The sequence below is a fragment of the Bufo gargarizans genome, chromosome 1 (genome assembly GCF_014858855.1).
Source record: "Bufo gargarizans isolate SCDJY-AF-19 chromosome 1, ASM1485885v1, whole genome shotgun sequence".
Taxonomy (NCBI): domain Eukaryota; kingdom Metazoa; phylum Chordata; class Amphibia; order Anura; family Bufonidae; genus Bufo; species Bufo gargarizans.
In genome coordinates this window covers 579171271-579190840 of record NC_058080.1, presented here as the reverse complement: position 1 = coordinate 579190840, position 19570 = coordinate 579171271, and the positions used below count along the sequence as shown (strand labels likewise).

Below are 19570 nucleotides of genomic sequence, written 5' to 3'. Positions count from 1 at the left end.
TGCTGTAAATTTATTATATATAAGTATAGATGCTCTTTTCTTAGCACTTAAGGCCCCTTTACACTGCTCGATAGAGCAGATGATAGTCTGGAAGGAAGCATTCCTTCCCGTCAAGCTTCTTGTGAAGGAGACCGTTGTGCTTACATGCAGTGATCTCCTCCACAGTATGGGAAGGAGCGATCACTAATGCCATCACTCGTCCCCATACAGAATCATTGTTTGCCGGCAGCAGATCATACCATCTAAACAGCCACTGCTGCCGGAAAACAACTATTTAGGTAACCGCACAAATTATCATATTACCCAATGAATGAGCATTTCTCTCATTCATCTGGTAATCGGTGGCACCTTTACACCAGCAGATCATCAATAACTACTTGTTATTGATTATACTTTGCCAGTGTAAAGAGGCCTTTAGACCTCCACTGATAATAGTACCGTATATAAAATACTTTCATACCAGATTATATTGGAAAGTTACCTTCTGCCCATATTATTTTTAGAATGTCTTTATCAAGGTAACTTGTGTTCATACTCCATAACACTGTACCCAACAGGAAATGTCTTTTAATTAAAGAGGACCTTTCACCTGTCCTGACATTACCATATAAATACCTGGCAGGGTAGGGCATACTGATGACATGTGATATCACTTATTACTTTTTCTATGCGCTGCTCCATTCCCCAGCTGTGCCCCCCTTTCTGGTTTCCCGCCCTGTAAGTAAATCCATACCATCGGTACAGGGAGGAGGAGATGGCCGTGTTTCTCAATGGCTGTCTGGTGAGTTGTTTTTTCTGAGAAGTAGATGCCCCCTGAGAAACGTGGCCATCTCCTCCTCCCTGTATCGATGGTATGGATTTACCTACAGGGCGGGAAATCAGAACGGGGGCGCAGCAGCGGAACAGAGCAGCATATAGAAAAAAAGAGCGATATCTCATGTTGTCAGTATGCCCTACCCTGCCAGCTATTTATATGGTAATGTCAGGACTGGCGAAAGGTCCTCTTTAAGATATATACTATACTAAAAAATACTGCACCAAGAAGGAGTTCGAAGAAAACGTTCTGTGTGTGAATGTAATGATGATATATGTAAGTGATTACAATATTAGAGCGAAAGGAGACTTTTTGGGGGAAAATGTATACAATTGAAAGGAGACTCTTGTACCCTATTGGGCCGCCTCCTAGCCTGGATACAAGATGAGATATGGTTGGGAATGGAGGCATACAGGTTCTTTACGGCATCCTGCTGCACATTTGCCCACAGATGGTGCAGCTAGGCCTGTAGATCCTGCATCCCGGCATCCCAGATAGTCCTATAAATGCTCAATTGGTGATAAATCTGGTGACCAGGCAGGCCAAGAAGGTGTTGTAATCTGACAGAGACATTCCTGGGAAACCATTGCTGTGTGTGGGCGAGCATTAGCCTGCTGAAAAATGCTAGTTGCCAACTTATGTGGCCAAAGGATGTCCTGCACATATAGCTGAGCTGCTAGTGTCCCTGGTATCACTAATGGGGGTGACTGACTGGCATATGCTATGACCCTCCAGATCATCACACCAGCGGTTGGTGTGACTGTGGCTGGCTGTTAATGGCAGGACACGTAATGGGCGCTGTGACACTAAATTTCCTTCGGCTAAGCTCCTGGAAATGATCTGGGCAGAGAGAGGGGTGTGTAATCAAGGTGCCACCTGTGTCTGGATGGTGGACAATAAAACTGTCTACTCGTTGTTGTCGGAGAATCAAATAATCCTCTCTACTGGTGGTCTGTCTGGGTCATCTGGAGCCTGTTTGCCGTGTGTGTGCCCTCACGTAGCAAATGCCCACAACACCTCCTAACAGCTAGGTCAAAACATGGTGGGCAATTTATCCAAACGACCATTCTGCCTCTCTGTTCAATGATGCGCCCCCTCTCAAAGTTTGTCAACTAGGCAAAATGTCTTCAAGTGCGTCGATGGCATGTCTAGCAGTCTTGATCTCTCACCAAGATGTACAATAACTAAAAGTAGCCTCTGAGAGCCTCTTAATAGGGCAGCAGGGGAAGCACTTTTACGCCCTCTTGTGGCAAGACCTAATGTCTAATCAGACCTCAGCTGAAATGATCTACATATCTGCCTGAGACATAACTGCATGCCGAGTTTTGCAGCAATCTGACATTTCTATCTGGGTGCGTTCTTTTTTTGTCAATGCATTAACCACTTAACAGCCTGTGACAGATATCCATCACAGACAAGTGCTGCTTACCTCTCTGGCAGATAAGTCCATCACAGAAATCTCAGCTGATGTACACCGCCACAATGGCCAGTATCACGGATTTGTGCACGGATGGATCTGATCCATTTTTTCACCCGCTGAATCCATGGCAATAATGAACGTGATGTGGATTTAAAAATCCCGTATTCATTTGCTTTGCCGGCAGATTTCTATCCGCATTTAGTGTAGTCCTCAATCTGCACCTAGTACCTAACATGGCTTTATGCTACATTTCTCCTGCCTGTCTGGCCTATTTTACAGGCTGTTACGATGCAATGTATTTATAAAGTCTCTCAACGTCTTATGTAGATTAAATCTACGTATAAAACTGAAAGCTATTTGACTGTATTGTATTTTTTCTGGATACTGTTTGCAGTCCAGGTATGAATATCTGTGCACATTAGAATTCTTGGACTGAATAGGATATAGACTGCAAGATATAAGATCAAGGTCAACGTCACGGTGTTGGCACTTAGATTACAAGCAAGGGTTAAAGGTGCTGAAGGTCAGTTGCAATACATGGATTGGTTTAGTCACCTGCTGCTGGGGAGCGCTGCATGTGTCATTTGCTGTGTAGGTGATAATTGCTGTTTCTAAAGCAGGAAGCAGAGGAAGTGCATGTTGACCTGTAGGGTTTGCATATGGTTCAGCCTCCAGCGCTATGCTGAAAGGCTTTTCCTGTTATTGAAATACCAAGAACTCTGTTAGCAATTAATCATTGTGTGATTTCCAGAGCTTGTCCTCCTCCAGTTTTCTTCCCCTTTCCTCGAATTTCCATGAATTACACATGTGCTTGCGATGCCTTCAGAGGTTTACTTGTAGTCTGTGTTACAGGTGACATCTCATGTCTTTAGTTGCACATGTTGAAAAGCTCTGAGGCAAAAGCAGTAGTTTGCGACTTAAGTTATTAAGCCTTAGCCTTAAAGGTGTTGTCTGACTTACTAATGTATTGTGATTGTCCATATTGCCTCCTTTGCTGGCTGGATTCATTTTTCCATAAAATTTATACAAGGATCGTTTCCACGGTTACGATCACCCTGCTGCAATCCATCAGCAGTGGCCGTACTTGCACACTATAGGAAAAAAGCACTGGCCTATGCACACTCCCATGGTCTGGCCACCAGAGAGGCTGGCACTTTTTCCTATAACATGCAAGCATGTGCAGGGTCGTTCTAACCATGGAAACAAGCAGTGTATAATGTAATGGAAAAATGAATCCAGCCAACAAGGGAAGCGGTATGGAGAATCACAATACATTAGAAAGTGTCTTGTATTAACTTTATCTACATTATAAATGCCACTTGATGAAGTGAGACAACCCCTTTTAAAAATAAAGCAGAAAGTGCATATTCTTCTTACCACTCATTCACTTGTAAGCAAAGGAGTGGAGATGACACATCAAAATCCCTCAGTATTTTATGTCTGCTGCTGACATATAAAAAGGACTATTAAACATTTGCAATTATTGCAGGCCATTGCTGGACCAATTGAATCTCCTTTTGATTAAGAGCTCTCTGTGCATCACGACCACAAAGTGAAAACCACACTTATCACACAAATTTAAAACCTTTTATTACCCACTTATCTTGAGGACATTCTTCCCTTTCTGTCAGTGAGTAGAAGCTTGTCAAGCACCTGCATCTCCTGGGAAGCATTGCAATTAAAGGGGTGTGCAGTTATTTTAAACTGATGATCTATCCTCTGGATAGATCATCAGCATCTGATCGGTGGTGGGCCGACACCCAGGACCTCCGCCGATCAGCTGATTGAGAAGTCAGCGGTGCTGGCAGTAGCGCTGCGGCCTTCTCGTTGTTTACCACAGGCCCAGTGACGTCACGACTAGTATCAGAGGATAGATCATCAGTTTTAAGGCCTCTTTCACACTTGCGTTGTCCGGATCCGGTGTGTACTCCACTTGCCGGAATTACACGCCGGATCCGGAAAAACGCAAGTGTACTGAAAGCATTTATAGACTGATCCGTCTTCAAAATGCTTTCAGTGTTACTATGGCAGCCAGGACGCTATTAAAGTCCTGGTTGCCATAGTAGGAGCGGGGGAGCGGCATACTTACAGTCCGTCCGGCTCCCGGGGCGCTCCAGAATGATGTCAGAGCGCCCCATGCGCATGGATGACGTGCCATGCGATCACGTCATCCATGCGCCTGGGGCGCCCTGACGTCACTCTGAAGCGCCCCGGGAGCCGCACGGACGGTAAGTATGCTGCTCCCCACTACACTTTACCATGGCTGCCAGGACTTTAGCATCCCGGCAGCCATGGTAACCATTCAGAAAAAGCTAAACGTCGGATCCGGCAATGCGCCGAAACAACGTTTAGCTTAAGGCCGGATCTGGATCAATGCCTTTCAATGGGCATTAATTCCGGATCCGGCCTTGCGGCAAGTCTTCAGGATTTTTGGCCGGAGCAAAAAGCGCAGCATGCTGCGGTATTTTCTCCGGCCAAAAAACTTTCCGGTCCGGAACTGAAGACATCCTGATGCATCCTGAACAGATTTCACTCCATTCAGAATGCATTAGGATATTCCTGATCAGGATTCTTCCGGCATAGAGCCCCGACGACGGAACTCTGTGCCGGAAGAAAAGAACGCAGATGTGAAAGAGCCCTAAAATAATTGTAGAACCCCTTTATCTCTTGTTAACCCCCTTCCTCCTCGAGATACTTAAAGTATGTAATGCCCCCACAATTTCCTTCTCTGTCTTGAGACAGCTATAGCTAATATTTCTATGAATTGAGAAGTAAGAATTAATGAATGAAAGGTGTCTAATCCCTGTGAGATCACAACATCAGTAAGGAGAGGAGGGAGCAGGTCCACCTCTGAATGCAGGAGGTGGACAGAAGAATAAACAGCAGAGGGCGATACAAGTGAGGAAAATGTAATGGCATAAAAAAAGAACATGCATGTATATTGGAATAATTCCTCATTTGCAATGCACTATTCATTGCATAGTAATATGGGATAACACCTTCCCAACATCCGCAATGCATGTACGGCGTATCAGAAAGTGACTTCTCAACAGCCACCATACAGGTATGGTGCACTGATTGGGCGAGTGCAGGTGCTGCGCCCACCCGATCAGCGGCAGAAGTCCGGCTGTTCCCGACAGCCGAGCCCCTGCTGTATATGCCAGCCAAAAGTAAAGAGTTAAAGTGTTTTTCGTAATAAAAAACAAACAAAAAAAAACCACCCCTTTCCCATAATTAGGGATGAGCGAATAGACTTGCAAAAATAGGCTGTGTCAGGATGGTGAAAAATAAAGGGGTAAAGCAGCGATTTCACAGTGATTCTTATAGTGTGATAAAATGTCTACGTGTAGCAAGCTGAATGCAACTGTACACCCTTAAAGGGAACCTGTCACCGGGATTTTAGGTATAGAGCTGAGGACATGGGTTACTAGATGGCCGCTAGCACATCCGCAATACCCAGTCCCCCTCTGTGTGCTTTTATTGTGTAAAATAACCGATTTGATACATATGCAAATTAACATAAGTCATATCTTGTGTGACCAGAGAAGAGTCATATTTTCAAGCTCTGACTCATCTCAGGTTAATTTGCATATGTATCAAATCTTTTTTTTTTTTTTACACAATAAAAGCACACAGAGCTATGGGGACTGGGTATTGCGGATGTGCTAGCGGTTATCTAGCAACCCATGTCCTCAGCTCTATACACAAAATCCCGGTGACAGGTTCCCTTTAAGCATCGTGTCTATGGCCAGTGTGGCTGCCCTCAAAGAACAGGAAGTATTGACATATTTTAGGCCAAGTGGTCTTTAAAGGGCCAGTCCTGTATAAATAAATCATAGTGCATACAGCCTTCTCCTACTGATTATAATTGCAGTACCATACATACAGACAAAACTAATCTATACATATATGTACACACATACATGCATTAACCTTCTATGATCTGGAGGAGGCACTGCATAGAGTGTATGTGGTACTGTGCATCCTTCTCTCTTCTGATTGTCTGCTAGGTTAGGCTCTGCGGCCAGGCGCCCCCGACACCTCAGGCCCCATAGTAGCCGCTGTGGTGGTAGTTATGCCCCTGCCTATCCTGACCAAACGTGCCATTGTAGGTGTGATGTTTTTATGGGTAGTGCAGATGTGGTTACCTGTAGAAACCGATTTAAGAACAATTCTAAGAAGGGATTCTTCAATGAAAAAAAAAAAAAAAAAAAAAACCCGTCACAGCAAACCTGATATGTCAAATGCATTGCACCTAGAGCACCATAACAGTCTATGGCGAAAGCATCGCCTGGAGATGGATCTAAAAGTTGTAGTGTCTTATGGGGGTTTGGGGGACACTTCCAGGGGAGCACACCTGTTGATCTGCAGTGTGTGGCTTTTATACATTAAATCACGTCCAACATTATTGTCCATACAATGTTTTTATGGTTACTGTGACATATTTACTGATTTAAGTTCATATTCACTTGACACAGAAATGCTATTGGAAAATTTACCATGTATTTTTTCAGAAAATCTGTTGTAGAAATGCAAATGTATTTCTGTCCCAGTTTGGCGAGCGGACCTGTGCACAGAATAGACCCATTGTAATTAATTTGCTCATGCATGTATTCATTCTATTCCACCATGTTTATTATTCTGCACAGATTTTTGGGTTTCTGGGTCACGTGAATAGAGTAGAAGATTCTTCATTTAATTGCATTGATGGCATAATGTCAGAATTGCCAACATTAGGATCTTGGGGTATAGTCACATGTGGAAGATTTGGTACAAGAGTTTCTACAGCTTGCCCATTCATCTGAATGGGGCTTGCAGAAATCAAAGTGCTCGTCACTAAAACAACCCCATTCAGATTTCTTTGCAGAAATGCTAGCAACAAACCTGCTGTGTGAATAATGTTACTATACTAGATCTCTGTTTATGCTAAAATCCAATTTCTTTATTTTAGGACAGAAGAGGTTGATGGAGAGATGCAGGTGTCTTCTCCTTCAGATCTATCTTCGCAGAATCCCAATAGTGGCAGCACCAATTCCATTAGCCAAGGTTTGTTCATGCCTTGTGAGTAGTATGTGTTCTTTATCTTGAGAGGTAAAGTGCCAGTATTCTTCTTATCTCAGTGCCAGTATTCTTCTTATCTCTTAAAGGGATTCTGTCACCAGGTTTCACCCCTGTCAGCTAAACACATGCTGATGTTCAGGGCCTCATCAGGATTCCTAATGTGGGCTTCTAAATGTGATCCGTAGCATTATTTTGCTATAAAACAGGTTTTACTAACCTGTCACTCAAAGAAATAAGGTGCGTGAAAGGAAAAAATCCAGCACCTCGATTTTTCGTGCTTAACGATGTTTTATTCCACAAAACCAAATATACAGCGGTGAAAAATCCTATACGGTCTACGCGTTTCCAACCAGATGGTTCTTAGTCATGATTAAGAACCATCTGGTTCGAAACGCGTAGACCGTATTGGGGCTTGCACTTTGAGGATTTTTCACCGCTGTATATTTGGTTTTGTGAAATAAAACATTGTTAAGCACGAAAAATTGAGGTGCTGGATTTTTTCCTTTCAAGTATGAGAGTCTAGGTCTCTTCCCATCCGTGCACATTCCAAACTACTGATGCAGGTGAGCTGGACTGTTACTATTGTTTGCAGAGAGGGAGAGCGCCCTGAACATCAGCATATGTTTAGCTGACAGGGGTGAAACCTGGTGACAGAATCCCTTTAAGGCAGGTTTGCATCCCACGATGTTAAAGCTGATTGTCAGGAAGGAAGCATTCCCTCCTGACAGTTGGCTGCTCCTTCTGTGGAGGTGAAGAGTTGTATTTACATGCAGCGATCACCTCCACAGTATGAGGATGATGGATCACCATCCTTGTTTCTGGGCAGCAGATTGCTGTTTAGACCACACGATCTGCTGATTGATGGTGCCTGCATGAATGACAGGATCACCTGATGAACAAGCGCTTCGCTTGTTCATCGGGTGATCAGTAGCACATTTAGATGGGCAGATTGTCGGGAAGTGGTGAGAAGGTATGCAAATGAGCCCTTAACAAGCTTTGGCTAAAACATCTGTCTGCAGGTGAGGTGCCGGCTTAAATATTATCCATGTCATGTCTCAAGGCCTCTTACAACATGCTAGCATTAAAGGCAGAGCTTGTTAGGAGCTCATTTGCATACAGTCTTCCCAGACATCCTGAGGAGAATAGCATGGCTGATAAGATTCCACCCCGTTTTAGGTGCTTTCCATAAGGAGATTGTATTCCCCAAAAAGTGGTGAGAGAAGTTAAGTCATGAATTACTGTCCAAATATGGTCTGTGCCATAATTTGCAACTTTTTTACACCACTATAGTGCCATAATCCCTTTGATAAATGCCCTTAGGGTACTTTCACACTAGCGGCAGGAAGGATCCGACAGACTGTTCACCCTATTTTGCCGTGCTGCCGGACCGCAGCTCCGTCCCCATTGACTATAATGGGGACGAGGGCAGAGCTCCGGCGCAGCACGGCGAGAGGCCGCTGGACTAAAAGTACTGCATGTCCGACTTTTTAGACCGGTGGCGGCACAGCGAAATAGCGGCAGGACGGATCCGACAGGGTGAACAGCCTGTCGAATCCATCCTGCCGCTAGTCTGAAAGTACCCTTATGTATGTTCCTTTGTTTCCTCCAACATGACCAAACTTTGTATCAAATTAGGTGATGTAGTTACACATCTCAGTCTTCAATGTTGAACCCTAACTGTTCCAACGGTTTCCAAAACAGGTCACAGTTCTGTTTTAGATGGTAGTAAAATTAATTTCATTGACTTTAAACCTTTATTGACCAAAAGAAACCAAGAAAAGAACATGTATTAGTTTCTTGGACATTATATGTAGGGTTGTTGCGGTACCGAAATTTTATATTCGATTTTGATACCATAAAAAAAGTATTGTAATACTCTATACCATTCGATAAAAATAAAACACCAAAAAAGCCACATGCATTCCGCATTTACAAAAAAATGGTGAATCGCGCATTTTTTTTCCCTGTTCCGGCGTTCACCGCATAGGAGATTTTTTTATTTTATTTTTATATTGCACTGCACCACCAATGTTTTTAATACTGGAGAGGGGAGGCACACTGCGCCACCAATTATAATTAACTTTTAATACAGGAGGCGGGTGTCGGCAGCAGATCAGCGGCAGTTAACCCCTCAGGTGCTGCACCTGAGGGGTTAACTGCCGCTGATCGCAGCTCCCTGTCAGAGGCAGGGTGACGGCTATGTGATTCTGCTGCCGGCTCCTGCCTCCTGTATTAAAGGTTAAAGAGGTCCCTTCTTTGGTCCAAACATTGTAAAATAACTATCAGTACATGTAGAGCAGCGCCCAGTGATCTCACTGCACATACTATTTTTCCTGGGCGCCACTCCGTTCGCCGACTGTGGCCCCGGTATATTCAGCTCTATATACTAATTGCTAGCATCGGAGCAATGGGGAGGAGACTGCCCTTTTTCTCAATGGGCGTTCCTTCTCCCTGGCTGTAGCGAGGTCCAATCAAAGTGCAGAGTGTCACAGCCAGGGAGAAGGTTTTTTTCCTCCCCATTGCTCCGATGCTTGCATTTAGCATACAGAGCTGGAGAATATACCGGGGGCCACAGCGGGCGAACGGAGCGTCGCCCAGGAATAATAGTAAGTGCAGTGAGATCCCTGGGTGCCGCTCTGCATATCCAGATAGTTAGTATACAATGTTTTGACCCATGAAAGGTCCTCTACTATCATTGGTGGCGCAGTGCGCCTGCCCCCTCTCTTCTTATTGGCAGCAGCAGTGGCACAGGGGGAGGGAGAGATTGACTCCTTCTCCCCTGTGCTGCTGAGGGAACATGAGCGCGCTGACAGCAGTGAGCTCCATGTTCTCTGATGCTAGGCTGTGCAGTAAGGCAGCCTAGTTTCGATTAAATGTCAAATCCCGGTATCGCATCGATACCTGGAAAAAAGTATTGATTGGGTCTCGATATTTCGATCCTGCAACAACCCTAATTATATGTAAACTTTGTAGTGTATTTAAAGTCATTTTAATAGTAACAAATAAAACAAAAAGTAGTACTAAAGCTTTAAATACATAAGAAGACCTTAGTAGTCAGTTGTAATTTAATGGCATGTTTTTATGGCCAATACAGATATTTTAACCAGGTTGTCAATGAGACAAGCTGCTATTATAAAACATTGCATTTGTAATTATCTCATAATGTATAATGCTGCATATCCGCCATCCATTTCACATTATCTGTAGCTTTGCTCAGTATTGCGTTTCATGCATAAAAAACTCGGATTGTAGGTCTAGAAAAAAATGTCACATCTGACTTCATTTATATTTATCAAAAAGCTTTTGCCATTTTTGAGACGGTTTAGAACACCAAAGGCAGCTTCAGAGGCCGAGTAACTATCATGCAGCGTGTGCCTCCCCAACCTGGGAACTGCTAAGAACAGTATTATAGCTGATGTATAAAGGAGAAAAAAAATCACCCCCATATGCCGTATATTGTGATTTGAAACCTTTAATCTATTCGAAGAGTGTCTAATTTCTTTTTTTTATTTCTTTATTTTTATTATACATCAATCAATATTCTTCATACAAATTCATAACCAAATCATTATTACTTTTATTACTTTTTAACCCAACCCCATAATACCCTCCCTACCCAGCCTCCCAGGGTGTGTCTAGTTTCTTGCTGCGCTCGTCATGATGCAAATCGACATTCTAAACCTTTATTAACGATACAAAGTAGCTGTATAATATGGTAATATCTACTAAATATTATTCTTCTCAGGTGCTGCCTTTTTTGTGCCTCCAGAGCAGTGCTATCACAAAACTGACCATTTCTTGTCACCATATCCATGGTTTCATGGACCTATCTCTCGGGTCAAAGCAGCACAACTTGTTCAATTCCAGGGATCTGAGGGACATGGAGTCTTCCTTGTGAGACAAAGTGAAACCCGCAGAGGAGAGTATGTCCTCACATTTAATTTCCAAGGCAGAGCTAAGGTAAGGACATCTTCAAGACCTTATTCATGTGCTATGTGGTTTATATATACAGATGTACAACTATATCTTCAGTTCATCCTGTCATTGTTTACAAGCCGCCACCATGTGACTGCTGCAGCCAGGGCAGTACTGCGGTCAGCTGAGGGATGGGCCCAGCCACGTCCAATTGTCAGCCTCACTAGTATTTACTTCAGTGCAGTGAATGCTAATGAAGCTGTGGGGCCCTGTCCGTTGATGTGGGTTGGGAGTAGAGTCCCTCTCCCAACACACAGACGTTTAGTAAAGAAAAGGTCTCTGTTGGGAATTGGATCCCAGACCTTCTGCATGCCAGACAGCATGTTAACCACTGCACTATAGATTTGCACTGTTGAAAAGATGGGGTTTTCTGCTACGAAATGGCATTAATGTTTTCTTCACAGGCATAATATTACATAAATAGTATTCCTAAATTGAAGAAAAAAAGGTGGCATTTTTATATATGCTGTTTACTGATCACCATAAATAGTGTGTTCACTGTATTGTACAGGTTATTCTGAATACAGGGTTACGAAATACTGTTTTGTGAAATGTAATAGCGTGCATGTATCAAAAATAGTATTGTAATAGTTTTTACTCAGTTACTTTTTTCAGTAACACTCACTTTGTAGAATATTGTAACTTTTACTTTCCACCTTTTCTTTTTAGCATAAAAGAAGAGCTGTAATGTAAACGTTACCTTTTCCTGCCATAACCAAAAGATGCATTTTCCAAGAAATTATTTTACAGGTCTCTGCTGTGGATTAAACCCTAGGCCTTCTGTAGGGCAAGCAAGAGGTTTCCCACTATAGTATTGAACTACACTGTTATAGAGGTAATTCTATTAATAATGTTTAGTAGCTTTTTAAGCTCAGAAAATAATTTAATTATAACAGAGCAGTTATATGGAGTAGTGGTAAGGCTACTAATTGTTATACACAAGGTCTGGGTTTCAATTTCCAACAGAGACCTGTAAAATTATTTGCTTAGTTAAAAATATGGCAGAGAAATGTAACTTTTACTTTACAGCTTTTCTTTTATGGTAAAAAAAATTCTGTAAAGTTGATTTTACTAAAAGAAATCAAGGCTCAAAAACCATTGCAATATAATGTGTTATTGTAACATACTTACTATTAAATATCACAAAATATTATTTGCTACCCCTGTAATCATACGACTCGTACAATATAGTGAACACATTATGTGTTGATCGGTTAAACAGCATAAACAAAATGGCCCAATTTTTTTCCCTTCATTAATCTATAAGGAAAGTTAATAAAAATGTAAAATCTTGCTTACGTGTTGTGGCTATGAATGGGAGAAGGGACAGTGTGGGGAGACCCATGTGGTTTGCCCATACGGGGCCTTGAAATTCCTGAAGGTAGCCCTGGTAAATCAGTGCCCATAGCGGTCACATACTGTATTACTGGCATCGTGGTTCCCATAGCTATGTGGTGATGGGGGTATTACATCATGTGACCACTCACCAAGCAGCCAGCTGCTTGTAAACTCGGACCCCCCGATGCTGCTGGGCTGTATTGCTAGGGGAAAGGAGAGTGCTGTTTATTTAGTTGTTCTGTAACATTTGATACAGTTTTCATTCATAAGCTGGATAACCCCTTTAAGGAACCTCCTATTCTAGCATTAATAATGTATTTCTGGAGAACAGCTTTAATTTGCAAAATCCTTTTAGTTTTGAAGGTTTCCTATAAAGATACACTAGCATACTGTAAGATAAACTAAAATACTGTACCGTTATGTATTTTCTAGCATCTGCGTCTCACTTTGACAGAAAGAGGTCTGTGCCGGGTCCAGCACCTCCGTTTCCTGTCTGTAGTAGAAATGCTTCACTACTTCCGTTTGCACCCAATACCACTAGAGTGTGGAGCTGCCGGGGACGTGAAGTTGTCTAGCTATGTAGTGTCAGCTGTTCATTCACAAGGTAAAAGTGCACTCCATTCTCTTATTAATGTGTTAGTGTACAGTACACACGGCTCATATGACTGTCTACAATCAGTAAAATGGTTATATTGTTTCCATAAGCTTCCACCAGTCAAATGTGTGGCTTTTTGGCATATGAACACAGAGAGGGTGACTTTATCTGCGTCATGGAGAGAGAGGTTTATGTGTGGTCCTGTGTTACTTAGAAATCATCCAAAAATGATTATTGTTGTTACACTGTTGAAGGGAACAGTACGCATTTTATTTCCCGACTCCATGGAGAAAAAAAAAAAGTTTAAATCCGATTGATTCATATGAGTCTTCACGTTTTTGTGCAAACCATTTACTTTTCTGTGCAAAATTTGCAACTTTTCGTTTTTTCTGTCTGCCACTCGCCCCACTTTTCAAAGAAGTAGGCAAGGCTTGGTGGGAGGAGTGGGTCCACCACAGACTGACAGACATCATAATGTACGGTGTGAATTGTGGCTTATAGTAACATAGTGAATAAGGCTGAAAAAAGACGCCTGTCCATCTAGTTCAGCCTGTTGGGCATCTTGCACGTGAACGTGCCGTGTTTTGCGGTCTGCAAATTGTGGAAAGGAACAGACGGTCCATTATAGAAATGCCTATTCGACATGATCTATAATTTTTGCGGGGCCACGGAACGGAGCAACGTATGTGGACGGCACACAAAGTGCTGTCTGCATCTTTTGCTGCCCCATTGAAGTGAATGGGTCTGCACCGAGCCGCAGAAAATGCAGCTTGGATGCGGAACCAAACCACGGTCGCGTGCATGCAGGACTTTTGTCTCCGCTCCAAAATCATTTTCTGAGCGTAAACCTAATGGACCCCATTATAGTCTATGGGGTCCGTAGGCTCCGCTCGTCTCAGTTATGTTCCCAATCCGTCCTTTCCGTTCTCCTGCTCCTATAACGGAGCAGGAGAACGGAAAGGCTGAACGCTGGTGTGAACTCAGCCTTACTCCACCACACTTCAGATTAAGAGTAGTATATAAAAAAAAATATACCAGTCTTAAGACTCATGCACACGTCCATGGAACATGGACCGTTTGATACCGGCCTGGATTTCTTCTGAGTGCAGGAGCGCACGGCGTCATTGGTTGCTATGACGCCGTGCGCTTCCTGCAGCTGCAGTACAGTAATACACTGGTATATATCGGCAGCAGGAAGCACACGGTGTCATAGCAACCAATGATGCTGTGCGCTCCTGCACTCAGAAGAAATCCAGGCCGGTATCGCATGGTCCGTGTTCCACGAACGTGTGCATGAGGCTTTAAAGGACATCTGTCAGCAGATTTGTACCTATGAAACTGGCTGACCTATTAAATGTGCACATATGTGATCTGCAGATGCTCTTTAAAGGAGTTGTCCAGGATTTTACAAGTGATGGCTTACCCTTAGGATAGACAATCAATATCTGATCAGCAGGAGTCTGGCACATGCCACCCCTGGTAGTCAGCTATTCTGCAGTAGCTCTGTCCACTGTGTAAGGAATGGAGCTGGTTACTGCAACGCTGCTCCCTGTAAGGTGACTTGGCGCACTGCTGCAGTAACCAGCTCCGTCTACTACACAATGGACGGAGCTGTGTAGTTCCATAGCTGACTTCTAGTGTCAAATCTACCCCACAACAGCAGATTGGTGGGGGTGCAAGGTGTCAGACGCCTGCTGGTCAGACTTTGATGGCTTATCCTGAGGATAGGCGATCACTTGTAAAATCCTGGAAAACCCCTTTAATTATTTCCTCCTAATGTGTCCAGTTGCCAAGTACATTGGTGAGACGTTTATGGAAATGTGCAGTTGAAGCCTTAATATATAACTGAAACTAGTGACCTATTTTTGCCTTTCTTTACTTTGCTTTTGTTGCTTGTCACAATGCTGAAAGTAGAATGTTTTATCAGTACTTCCTAAAGTAATAAGAATTTCTAATATTAACACAGAGATTAAACCCAAATCGTATAGGTTCTCCCGACAATAAGAGAGGTTTTATTTGTGTGCAGCTGTGCCTAGCTCAGAACTCGCTGTTCTTCATTCAAGTTTTCATTTCAGAACTGAATTGACTCATTGATGGCAGCCTCAGATGTTCCTCAGGCGAACAACGTTGTGTTAGTGAAAGGTTGAGCTTTACTTTAAGCTAATATACTTTAAAACACAGTGCAATCAGCAGATATATAATGTAGAATCATTTTAATAAAAATAATTGAACGTTTTGCTGTTGTCACTTTTGTTCACAGTTTATTTATTACTTTATGTTCCTCTAAGTGAGCTAGCTGCTGCTAAGCTTATTGTGCCCTTATCTGTATACTGACTATAGCTTTTGTAAATACTTAGCTTGGCTATGCACTTTAAATAGCTTTCAGCCAAATGCTCCTTTGTCCGAAAGCTGTTCCTCACGACAAGCCCCATACACAGCCAGGAGCACCCCATACACATTAGACAGTTGGAGGACATTAATCTGTTGTGTATGGCCAGCCTTAGGATAGCTCAGCTCACAAATGCATGAGCATATGAAGAGCATCCAAATAATTTAACATCTACTCAAGTCACCATAGTGCACTTAAAGTGAACCAGTCAGGTGTGTTTGTTTTTTTACTGCTCTGATCAGCTTCTGATAGAGGGAGGGTAGCTGAGCACTGTGATTTATAGGTTTATATGATAGGAGGAGGATCTTGGAGTAGTAGTTTGACAGGACTCGTAGAAAAGACTGTGAGAGTCCTAATAGCTCCGCCCACACATAGTGATTGGCAGCCTTCTACAAATATAGAAGGATGCAGGGAAAGCTGTCAATTACTTTTTGGGAGGAGAGTAATCAGGACTCAGAAATCATATAAATCGAAATATCACAGAGCTCACCGTCTTTCTCTACCATCATACATAAGGCTGCAGAAATTACCGGTCAGGTTCGTTTTAAGAGTATTAAATTGAAACATGGTAAATTCAACTTTTATGACAACCAGTTGCTAATAACTTTTTGTCTCTATCCCACAGACCAGAGCCCCACAGTCAGTCCGTTACTGTTCCCACTGCCAATCCAGAGATCAAGTTTGGAACACAGTGTTTCCCACTTCCATCAACCAAACCTACGGAGAAACCCCTATGCGGATGACATGCACCCTAGCTCCTACCCTGAGCAGATTTTCCACTTAGTTCCCCCGCCAGAGGAGCTGGAACGGAACTTCCTACGTAGTGAGTCCGGGAGGGCACAGTCAAGCAGTCAGAGGGAATCTGATTACGAGATGGACTCTGCCTCAAGGGGCCATATACGAGCAATAGACAATCCTTACACTCCGCTATGACAGTGCGTGGGTGTGCTGTACATACTGAACTGACACGTTTACCTTCCTACAATCACAAAAGCCTTAACACATGCTGATCAAGCCAAGAATGTATTCTGTCTTTTTTATTGTGAATGATTTCTTTATATTGCAGGGATGAGTAAAGTTGTACATCCCCCTGGGTGTTATTGTATTAGGCCTGTTAAAGGGCCCCCCGCTTTCTCCTGCCTGGTATTGTCTGTGCCAATATAAGGTGCAGTAAAGGATTAAGTTGTAAGCAACTTATCATTAAAGGGGTGTCTCGCTTCAGCAAGTGGCATTTATTATATAGGGAAAGCCACTTATTGATGTATTGTGAATGTCCATATTGCCTCCTTTGCTGGCTAGACGAATTTTTCAACTACATTATACACTGCTCGTTTCAATGGTTACGACCACCCTGCACTCTAGCAGTGGTGGACGTGCTTGCACACTATAGCAAAAAAAGTGCTTCTTGCTATAGTGTGCAAGCACGGCCACTGATGCTGATTGCAGGGTGGTCATAACCATGGAAACGAGCAGTGTATAATGGCATGGAAAAACGAATCCAGCCAGCAAAGGAAATAATGTGGACATCCAAAATACATTAGTAAGTGCCTTGTATTAACTTTCTCCACATGATAAATGCTATTTCCTGAAGTGAGACAACCCCTTTAAGTTTTTGTGTTACTGTTTACAAAAGGCAGTTATGTAGAGGTGGACTGTTTCAGTTCCAAGAGATGTGTGAAGTAGTTGTCCTCTTTTGTGTTACATATATTATTGACCAAGACTGTCCCACTGCATCCCCTTGAAGAGATTGACAAGGTAGTTTCAGGTAGCACTTAACTTTGGGCCTCCAGTATAATCTACCAGCTTTGGGTCAGTGTTATTTGTAGCACAAAAATGCATGCTAGCATTCACCCTGTCACTAGGTAGCTATGTAACATTGCAGCTAAATTGCCCATACTAAAGCTGACGTAAGAAATTGGACAACAGAGTAGTTTCATTAAAGCCATGTTATTGTGGGAATGTTATTTGTGTAATATATGCACTGAAGTGTAGTCGTATTCACCGTGTAACATGTAATAATATATAGCCTATGTGCCTTAAACTAGTACAGTGCCATATGGTCAGACTTCTATAGGTGACCAGTGATTCCAACTGCAGAAACGTGGATCATGTGACAGAGCATTAAATGTGCAAAATGCAGGATGGATTGTCATTCACGGGTAACCCAGGCATAAAGTCTTGTAGGGCTAGCTCAGCTGAATGTAAGGTTACCGCTCACTTAGCAATCCGTTGCCTCATTCTGGAGAAGAAATACTTTGAATCCATATGCAAATGAATACTAAAGTGCACCAAGGACATGCCCAGGCCACTTTAGGCACCCCTCCCTCTTCTTGATTGACAGGGGTCGTACATAGGCATCTTGCCTGGACTTATCAGTCAAAAAGGAGAGGAAGGGGCCGTCAGAGAAAGATTGCAAAGTGGTTTAATATTTTTTATTGACCTATCCTCCAGGTAGCTGTTTTAAGGGGTAGAGACACAAGTGCAAGCGCTGCTTCCTCTTCAAAAGTACTTGCATGTAGTCGTCTTTTTAGAGGTGAAGCTGTGTAATTACAACTGCCCTATCCCATTCAAGCAGTTATAATTACACCTCACTGTTGTTGCAAAGGAGGCAGCTCGCAGGTAATTTTGACCTTTAAAACAGCTGATCTCCCGGGTGCTGGTAGTCGGACCCCCTTTGATCTGATATTTATGACCTATCCCGCGGATATTAAACCACTGCACAAGTCCTTTAGTTGCTCACTTACATTTGGATTAAAAGTACTTTTTCTTCAGAATGAAGCAACGGGTCACTGAGTGAAAGGCATCAGCGGAGCTAGCCCTACAAGGCATTGTCTGGTTTATCAGGGAATTTCCTGGTGACAGATTCCCTTTAAACTATGTCCACATAGCAAATCCACAAGGAAACAATTTTTATCCTACAGCCACTGATTCAGGTCAGGGCAATGACTTTTTGTGTAGTTTAGACTACATGGAAAAGTTGAGAACTTCTTTAAGCATTTAAAGGGGTTCTTTAATCATTTCTAAGTGCCTGCATCCCAGGAAGCCGTGAACAATCAGCAGTGTAGCCAAGGCTTAATATGGGTGAGGTTTCCATCTGTTCACAAAGACTTATTAATTTCAAGTGCCTTCTTGATCACAAAAAAGTATATACCCCTGTTGTATTTAATCATGGCAGCTTTCTACTACATTCAGTCAGCATAACAGCTAAGTGTACTTATGAAATAATGGTCTGGTCCTCACATTTTCTCCTTTTTCCTCTTATTTATATAATTCTCTAGAGCTCATGCCTTGAGCGTTACTTGATACAGTCCTGATCAAAAGTTTAAGACCACTTGAAAAATGGCAAAAAATCATATTTAGCATGGCTGGATCTTAACAAGGTTCCAAGTAGAGCTTCAACATGCAACAAGAAGAAATGGGAGTGAGACAAAACATTTTTTGAGCATTCAATTTAATGAAAACAACGAATAAACTGAAACCGGCTGTTTTTCAGCTGATCAAAAGTTTAGGACCACACCTCCAAAAAAAAACTCATAATGAGTAGCTTCGCCGTTATTGTTGATCACTTCAAAAATTTGTTTCGGCATGCTTGATGCGTGCGTTTCCATGAGGTGAGTGGGAACATTTCTCTAATCGGTAAAGACGGCCGCACGAAGGCCATCTACTGTCTGAAACTGTTGTCCATTTTTGTAAACTTCCCTTGCCATCCTTGCCCAAAGGTTCTCAATTGGATTTAGATCAGGGGAACACGCAGGCTGGGCCAAAAGAGTGCTGTTATTCCCCTGGAAGAAGTCCCTTGTCCTGCGGGCATTGTGTACTGTAGCGTTGTTCTGTTGAAAAACCCAGTCGATACCACACAGACGAGGGCCCTTAGTCATGAGGAATGCTCTCTGCAACATCTGGACATAGCCAGCGGCCGTTTGACGCCCCTGCACTTCCTGAAGCTCCATTGTTCCACTGAAGGAAAAAGCACCCCAG

General features: G+C 42.9%; 1 protein-coding gene across 4 annotated transcripts in view; it reads left to right on the top strand.

The window, feature by feature from the left end:
• Window positions 1–16681, top strand: part of SH2B3 (SH2B adaptor protein 3) — a 123849-nt gene extending 107168 nt beyond the window's left edge. For 3 of the 4 annotated variants that reach the window (XM_044290655.1, XM_044290648.1, XM_044290661.1), the window contains 4 exons: window positions 7186–7295; window positions 11041–11255; window positions 13041–13212; window positions 16218–16681. In XM_044290655.1, coding sequence (XP_044146590.1) covers window positions 7186–7295; window positions 11041–11255; window positions 13041–13212; window positions 16218–16525 — 805 coding nt within the window. In that variant the 3' untranslated portion in view covers window positions 16526–16681. The remainder of the gene's footprint in view (window positions 1–7185; window positions 7296–11040; window positions 11256–13040; window positions 13213–16217) is intronic. The other variant, XM_044290671.1, reaches the window with a different exon arrangement.
• Window positions 16682–19570: the final 2889 nt, after the last annotated feature.